The sequence below is a fragment of the Thamnophis sirtalis genome, unplaced genomic scaffold (assembly GCF_051295495.1).
Source record: "Thamnophis sirtalis isolate CommonGarterSnake01/CBP01778 unplaced genomic scaffold, rThaSir2_p1.2 scaffold_5, whole genome shotgun sequence".
Classification (NCBI taxonomy): Eukaryota; Metazoa; Chordata; class Lepidosauria; order Squamata; family Natricidae; genus Thamnophis; species Thamnophis sirtalis.
In genome coordinates, this window is record NW_028261385.1 from 129,193,510 (window position 1) to 129,202,560 (window position 9,051).

General features: G+C 40.7%; 1 protein-coding gene across 1 annotated transcript; it reads left to right on the forward strand.

Annotated features, from left to right (window-relative positions):
- The first annotated feature begins 1,365 nt into the window (after positions 1–1,365).
- On the forward strand, positions 1,366–8,517 carry LOC148045641 (uncharacterized). The gene is made up of 2 exons (XM_087716875.1): positions 1,366–1,889; positions 7,266–8,517. The coding sequence occupies exon 2, from the start codon at positions 7,307–7,309 to the stop codon at positions 8,102–8,104; it is 798 nt and encodes a 265-aa protein (XP_087573001.1). The 5' UTR covers positions 1,366–1,889; positions 7,266–7,306; the 3' UTR covers positions 8,105–8,517.
- Positions 8,518–9,051: the final 534 nt, after the last annotated feature.

Consider the following 9,051-nt stretch of genomic DNA (forward strand, 5'->3'; position numbering starts at 1 on the left):
CAAATTAACAATAATCAATACTTTGATTTGTTTTGTTCAGGCCGGGCTGGCTTGCTGGAAAACCCAACTTTTTAGGGCACGTCGGAAGGACCGGAGGTCGGGGATTATACAAAGCTTTGGGGGCAGCTCATTCCAGAGGGAAGGTGCTCCCACAGAGAAGGCTCTCCCCCTGGGGGTCACCAGTCGACACTGTCTGGCCGACGGCACCCTGAGGAGGCTAACTCTGTGGGATCGCACTGGATGAAGGGAGGCTACTGGTGGCACTAGGTGGTCTCACAGGTACCCTGGGCCTAAGCCCTTTAAAGGTCATAATTAGTACCTTGAATCGCACCCGGAAGATAACCAGCAACCAGTTCAGGCCGCCTAAAAGGGGGGTAACATGGGAGTACCTGGGTGCCCCCATGACAACCCGCGCAGCCGCATTTTGGACCAGTTGAAGCTTCTGGATGCTCTTCAAAGGCAGCCCCATGTAGAGAGCTTAACAGTAGTCCAGGCGAGAAAGGACGAGGGTATAGGTGACTGTGCACAGAGCATCCTGATCCAGAAAGGGGCACAACTGACGTACCAGGTGAACCTGGGAAAAAGCCCCCCTGGTCACGGCCATCAGGTGTTCTTCTAAACTAAGCCGCGTATCCAGGAGGACACCCAGATTGCGGGCCCTCTCTGAGGGGGCTAAAATTTCTCCCCCTATCATCAAAGATGGAACAAGATGCACAAATCGGGATGACGGAAACCACAGCCACTTGGAGGGATTGAGCTTGAGCCTGTTCCTCCCCATCCAGATCCACACAGCCTCCAGGCATTGGGACATCACATCGAGGGCATCGTTTGGGTGGTTTGGGATAAAGATGAAAAGTTGGGTATCATCAGCATATTGATGATACCGTACCCCAAAACCACAGATGATCTCACCCAGTGGTTTCATATATATGTTGAACAGGAGGGGTGAGGGAACCGACCCCTGGGGCACTCCACAAGTGACGCGCCTCAGGATCGATCCCTGCCCTCCAGTCAACACAAACTGTGACTGATCCAACAAGTAATAGAAGAACCACCGTAAAACGGTGCCCCCCACTCCCAACCCCTCGAGTCATCGCAGTAGGATACCCTGGTCGATGGTATCGAAAGCCACTGAGAGGTCTAATAGGACCAGGACAGAGGAACAGCCCCTGTCTTGGGCCCACCAGAGATCATCGACCAACGCGACCAATGCCGTCTCCGTGTTGTATCCGGGCCTGAAACCCGACTGAAACGGATCCAGGTAGACAGCTTCATCCAGGGACTGGGGAAGCTGACATGCTACCGCATTCTCAACAACCTTCGCTACAAAGCGAAGGTTGGATGTAGGGTTTTTACGGTGAATCATCTGGATGGTCCTTAGAACTGAGGTTACACGTGTAAGTAGAAACTGCATCAATCTGCAGAAAATATTTGCCTGTCAGCTAATCTTTGCTCTTGCAGTGTTCCCAGGGATGTTCGAGGACACGGGATGATACAAAGTATAACCTGCAACATTTTATTCACTCATTTGATAATACTTGATTTACTTAGCTATTACAACGTGAACATTCTCACGAACACCAATGATGTAAGGACTAACCAATTATTGTGCCTTGGAGACTTGTTAGCCAATAATGAGATAATACGTAGAGCTCAAAGAGGCTGAAAACACTATAAGAATGATGTTTCATGATTAATAAGTTTGCTGTGGATTCTCATGTTAATTCTGGATGCTCAATAAACTTTGGTTGATTCAGCTATCCGTGAGTGGACATTCCCTTTCGTCTTCAGCCTCGGGAACCCTAAATGCAACATTTTGGCGCCCGAACAGGGACCCGTACTTCGTCCAGAGAAGGACAGACGCGTCGTCAGCCCAAGGGCTTTTCTTAGTAAGTATGGGGTCTTCGCTCTCTCTAGAGCAAAGGAAGCATGTTAGTGAGTTAGGGTATCTTCTTAAGAAGTCTGAGTTATGTGTGTCACAAAAGGCTCTTTTTCGGCTGGTCCGTGAAATTGCTTTAAGTTGTCCTTTCTATCCTATACAAGGTTCTTTGAAGTTGTCAGATTGGGAAAAAGTTGGCAAGGTTTTGCATTCTGAGCCTAGGAAAGATGTGGATGTTTTGCACGCTTGGCATTTGTGTCGGCATGCTGTAGAAATATTTGGTCAGAAAGAAGATTCTGTTTCTTCCTTATCATCCCCTCCTTCTCAACATTCTAATACTGTGATTTTTCCTCCACTGTCTGAAAAAGAAATTTCTTCTTTTGATCCTAAATCTGAGTCTGAAATAATACCTTCTTCTCCTTCTTCTGACATTGTGTTAAAACCTCCTCCTCCTCCTCCCCCTCCTCCTATTCCCTCTCATCTTTCTCTTCCTCCTATTCCTCATTCTTCTACTAATATTCTTCCAAAGTCTGCTTTTCAGAAAATGGTAGAAAATTGTAAATCAGATGTTAATATTTCTGGAGAAGAGTTAGCTGATTTGTTCTCTGTGTGTCCGGTTCAATATCAACCAGGGCCACAACCAGGTCAGCAGATTGCTGAGTGGGAAGGTTTGCCATTTCAGATTTTAAGGGAGTTAAAGAAGGCTATTTCTGATTATGGTATCACTGGAAATTTTACTAAAGGTCTTTTGGAAGGAATTAAGAATGGCTATTCTATGATTCCGCAGGATTGGAAACAATTGTTTAGAATGATTTTGACTTCTATGCAGTATGTTGTTTGGGAAAGTGAGTATTTGCGTCATTCTCAGGCAGCTGCTTTAGGTAGTGGTGGAGTTTACACAGTGGAACAGTTGTTTGGGTCAGGTCAGTTTGCAGACATTCCTAATCAGGTTTTACTTCCTCCTGCAACTTTGGCGGTAGTTTCTGAATGTGCATTCAGGTCTTTTCTCAAGGTTCCTCAAGCCGGAGAACCTAAAGTTAGCTTTTCTAACATACGCCAGAGAGTGAATGAACCTTATGCTGATTTTGTGGAGAGACTTTCAAAAGCTTTGCATCAACAGTTGGATAATCAGGAAGCGGCTGGAGAATTGCTTCGTCAGTTGGCTATTGAAAATGCTAATGTGGACTGTAAACGTGCTTTGCAGCCTTTAAAAGCTACAAATCAATACACGTTAGCAGACATGTTACGCGTTTGTCAGGATGTAGGATCTCCATCATACAACATGAATTTGTTGGCTGCAGCGATTCAAAGAGGGAGGAAGCCTTCAGGGAACTGTTTTAGATGTGGAAAATTAGGGCATTTTCAGAAAGATTGTCGTTCAACATCAATTGGTGGTGATCGTCCTGTGAAGAAGTGTCCTATTTGCAAGAAGGGTTTTCACTGGGCAAATCAGTGTAGATTTCGTTTGAGTTCGGGAAACGGCCAGGTGGGTGTGGCACCCACCCAGAAAACAAAGAGTGCCTTTCCCGTTGTGAATTTTCCTCCCCCCTCTCTTGTTCCTCCTCCCTCTCTAGCGCTTCCTCAGCCACAGCAGGTAGTGCTGGGATCGATTTAATTACTCAAGCTGATTTGGATTTTAAATTTCCTTTAGAGGTAAAATTGGTTGCTTCTCAATATACTGGTCCTCTTTCTTCTGGTTTGGTTGGCATCATCTTACCACGTTCTTCTGCTCATAAATTGGGATGTTTTGTGGTTCCAGGAGTTATTGATTCTGATTACACTGGAGTGATTCTTATGCAAATTTGGGTTAACATTCCACAATTTCTTCCTAAAGGATCTTCTGTAGCACAACTTCTTTTGCTTCCCTATAAAATACCTAACCCAGGTACTGGAAATCGTGGTGATTCTGGATTTGGTTCTACTCTTACTTCTATAGGCCTCTTGCAGTCTATTAATTCTCATAGACCACTTCTTACTTTGTATCTTAATAAGCAACCGTTTCAAGGTTTGTTGGACACAGGAGCCGACGTTACTGTCATCTCACTTTTACAGTGGCCTGTCCAATGGCCTAAACGTGATGTTAATTCCTTGTGGGGCATTGGTGGGTCTACAAATGCTTGGCAAAGCATTTATTCCATAGCCATCACGACCTCTGCTGGTAAGTCTGTATCCTTACATCCTTACATTTTAGATATTCATACTAATATTTGGGGTAGGGACCTTCTTTCTCTTCTTAATGCTCATTTGATTTTGGATGATGGCGCTTCCTCTTAAATGGCTTTGTTCTACACCTGTTTGGATTGAGCAATGGCCTTTATCTTCTGAAAAATTGATTGCTTTGCATTCCTTAGTCCAGGAGCAATTGGCTGCTGGCCATATTGAACCTTCTACTAGTCCATGGAACACTCCTGTCTTTGTTATTAAAAAGAAAAGTGGAAAATGGAGATTTTTATCTGATCTTAGAAAAATAAATGAATGTATTCAACCAATGGGACCGTTACAATGTGGTCTTCCTAATCCTAATTTTATCCCACAGTCTTATAAAATATTAGTTGTGGATTTGAAGGATTGTTTTTTCACCATTCCTTTGCAGTCACAGGATAGAGAAAAATTTGCATTCACTGTGCCTGTTTTAAATAATAGTCAGCCTACACAAAGATTTCAATGGTGTGTGTTACCACAAGGTATGCTAAATTCTCCTACAATTTGTCAATATTTTGTGGATCAAGCTTTACAACCTTTTCGTGATCAATTTCCTTCTTATCTTATTTTCCATTATATGGATGATATTTTAATTGCAGGTGAAAATCTTGATGAAGAACAGGTGCTACAACAATTGACTACCATTGTAGCAAGCAGAGGGCTTTTTATAGCTCCTGAAAAAATACAACGTTCTGAACCATATTCTTATTTGGGTTTTAAAGTCTTACAATCTTCTTCCATTCCTATCTTACCTGAACTTAAGGTGCAATCTTCATATACTTTGGTTCAGTGGCAAAAACTTTTAGGTACAATCAATTGGGCTCGTCCATATTTTAAAATTTCTACAGGAGAAATGTTACCTCTTTTCTCTCTATTAAAAGGTTCCAAAAAACCTGGAGATTTGGTTTCACTTACTGTTTTGCAAAAGAAATGTCTCCAAGAAATTCTAAATAAATTTAAATTGGGATATGTTGATAGAATTGCTTCTATAACCGAAAAGTTATGGTTAGCAATTCTTCCTACATCACCTTTACCTACTGGATGTCTTTATTCTATTTTGGATGAAAAAGTGATTCATATTCATGAATGGTTGAATTTGTCTGCTTCTCCTCCTAGAAACATTTTTCCTTATCAACAGGCTTTAGAAGAATTGATTATGAAAGCACGACGAAGATCTTTGCAATTAATAGGTCATGATCTGGATGGAATAGCTTTCACTCGTACTAAACTTGAACATGAACATTTGATGACCATTTCTGATTCATATCAAATTGCATTTTCCAACTACCTTGGTGATATTCAATATTCTTTACCTAAAGATCCTAGAATAGTTATTACAAATACATTGAATCTTTCATTTTCTTCTATTTTTACTCGTTTTCCTCTTCCTGAAGCATTAACAATTTTCACAGACGGATCACCCACTCGTGGAGTTGTGGTTTGGACGGATGGTCAACAATGGTTTTCTAAATTCACTTCTGTTCAGACATCTGCCCAACGTTCTGAGTTGGCAGCTGTTATTTTGGCTCTGAGATTATTTTCTGATCAACCTATTAACTTGATTGTTGATACCAAATATGTTTTTCTTGCAATGCAATCTCTTCCTTATGCTTATTGTGCTGTTTCTCTTGACGTTAATCTTTTGTCTTTATTTTTATCTTTGAAACATGTTTTGGAAGCACGTGTCTTTCCTTTATATGTTGAGCACATTAGGAGCCATTCTCCTTTTCAAAATCCTTTGACGGAAGGAAATAGACGAGCTGATGAGACTCTCAAAGAAGTCACAACTCTTTTTTCAGATCCTGTTGCTAGTCATTCATATTTTCATCAAAATGCTAAATCTTTGGCTAAACAATTTTCTGTTCCTATGTCTCAGGCTCGTGACATTGTTCGAGGATGTACTTCTTGTCAACAATTTGCTGTTCCTTTTCCTATGGGAGTAAATCCTCGAGGAACAAAATCTAATCAAATTTGGCAAATGGATGTTACACAATTTGCTACCTTTAAACCATTCACTTATTTACATGCATCCATTGATACATATTCTCATTTTTTGTGGGTCACTGCTGCTAGACATGAGCGCACCTTTGATGCCATGTCTCATTGTCTTTCTGCTTTTTCCGTAATGGGACGACCAATTCAATTAAAAACTGATAATGGTCCTGCGTATACTAGCAAGGACTTTAATTCTTTTTGTCAACAATGGAACATTCAATTGATACATGGAATTCCTTACAATTCTCAAGGGCAAGCTATAATTGAGCGAGCTCATCGTACATTCAAAGCCACATTAACTAAATTGGTAAAATCTGAATCTGGTCCTTTCAATTTGAGAAAAATTCAAAATTTGATCTCTATTGCTCTTTATGCGTGGAATTACTTAACTTTTCTAGATTCCTTTTCAGACATTCGAGTCAAGTTTCATTTTCAGACGTCCCCAGGTTATAAGTTGATCGTGGTCATAAATTGGACGAGGTTACGCTGCAGTTGAGGATTTGCAAACAAAGCAAGCTGTGTGGATTCCAGGCCGGTGTGTTCGTCCTTATCATGGAAAAACAAATGAAAGATCTAAGGATGCAACGTCCTCCAATATTGCCTTGGAATCACCTTGAAGATCAACATCAATTGAAAAAATCCTTTTTTCTCATGTGTTGTTTTCTCTTTTTCTTTTCTTTTCCGGTTTCTACTAACTCGGAAACAATTCCTGCTCTTCCTCTTAGTCCTAATCTTTGGATTCGTCACGCTCAATATATGTTTTTGATTCATGGTCATAATATAACTTTATATTATGAACCTCCTATGGCTCTTGGTCAAGTTGCTTTTATTCCTAATCTAATTAATTCTTCTGCTTTCATTGTTTCGCAACTTCAACATATTTCTTCTTCTTGGCTATTTTCTACTCCTCCAAATGAATTAAATTCAGTTAGATGGAAGTATATTCGCATTAACCAATTTACTAGAGGCTTATGTTTTTGTTGTTATGCTCGTCATAATTGGTTTAATCAATGGTCTGATTACTCAAAAGCTAAACGTATTTTAGATAAAGTAGGGAATTATAGTTATTGTACTCAGAAATATTGGTTATGGGGTACTATTAAAACATCACAAGGTCATAACATCATACCTGAAATGTATCCTGAAAATTTTCCTATTTTTCAAACTGTTTTTTCTAATACTGACACAGGTGGATCAATCTGTGCTGGATGGCAATTAAAAGATCCTACAATGTGGTTTTTCTTTGACAAATATGCAACTAACGTACACCCTCAAAACTATCAATGTGCTGCCATTGGATATTTGTCGTTACCTGTACAAGTGGGTGCTTATGGAAGTTTACCAACTAGAAAAAGACGTGCAGCCTTGGGATCAAAATGTTCTGATGAAGTTATTATTAATACTCAACTTTCTTCATTGCATACTTTTGGACGCGCAGTAGTTGGAGCAATAACTGGAACTATTTCTTTGGGATCATACCCAGGAATATTAACTCAAGAAAATAGACATTCTATTTTAGGTCTTACATGCCGATTGGAGAAATCTATTAATGCTACTGCTGCAATTATTAGAGACTTGCAAAATGAAATTGAAGAACTTAATCAAGATTTAATGCAACAACGTTTTGCTATAGACTATTTGCTAGCTCGTCAAGGTGGATTTTGCACTTTAGTTGGTCAACGTGCTTGTGCTGTGCATTTTCATTCACTTAATAGAACTATTGAAGATGAATTAGCTAATTTACAAGCTTCTATAAAAAATAATGTACATTATGTATTTTCTCCTTTTGATTGGTTAACTAGCTGGTTACCTAATATTTCTTGGTTGAAACAATTGTTTTTCTATGGTGTGAGCATAATTGTATTACTTATACTTTGCTGTTGTTGTATGCAATGTGTTCCTTCATTTTTTGCTATGTTTTTTGCTATGTTTCGTAAGTCTCCTGCACCTACTTTGAATATGATTCAAATGCATGCTCTTGAAAAATCTCTTTTATCGTCATTAAAAACAAAAAGAGAGGAAATGTAGGGTTTTTACGGTGAATCATCTGGATGGTCCTTAGAACTGAGGTTACACGTGTAAGTAGAAACTGCATCAATCTGCAGAAAATATTTGCCTGTCAGCTAATCTTTGCTCTTGCAGTGTTCCCAGGGATGTTCGAGGACACGGGATGATACAAAGTATAACCTGCAACATTTTATTCACTCATTTGATAATACTTGATTTACTTAGCTATTACAACGTGAACATTCTCACGAACACCAATGATGTAAGGACTAACCAATTATTGTGCCTTGGAGACTTGTTAGCCAATAATGAGATAATACGTAGAGCTCAAAGAGGCTGAAAACACTATAAGAATGATGTTTCATGATTAATAAGTTTGCTGTGGATTCTCATGTTAATTCTGGATGCTCAATAAACTTTGGTTGATTCAGCTATCCGTGAGTGGACATTCCCTTTCGTCTTCAGCCTCGGGAACCCTAAATGCAACAGTTGGAGACTGGATGATAGTTGGCTAAAGAAGCTGGGTCCAGGGAAGGCTTCTTAAGGAGGGGCCTCACCACCGCCTCCTTCAAGGCGATGGGAAAGAACCCCTCTCTCAAAGAAGCATTGGTAATCGCCTGGAGCCAGCCTCGAGTCACCTCCTGGGAAGCTGAGACTAACCAAGAGGGACACAGGTCCAGCACACAAGTGGCAGCACTGAGTCTCCCCATAATCCTGTCCATGCCCTCGGGGGTCACAGGATCAAACTCATCGCAGATGGTCTCCACAAGATTCATCCTCATCGACTTGCCCGAATCTACCCAGTCAGAGTCCAGGCCCGTCCGGATCTCAGCGATTTTATCCTGCAGATACTGAACAAATTCTTCAGCCCTAACCTGCAAGGAGTCTTTCCCAGCTCCTTGGCTAAGTAAGGAGCGGGTCACCCTAAACAGGGCGGCTGGACAGTTATCTGCGGATGCGATAAGAGC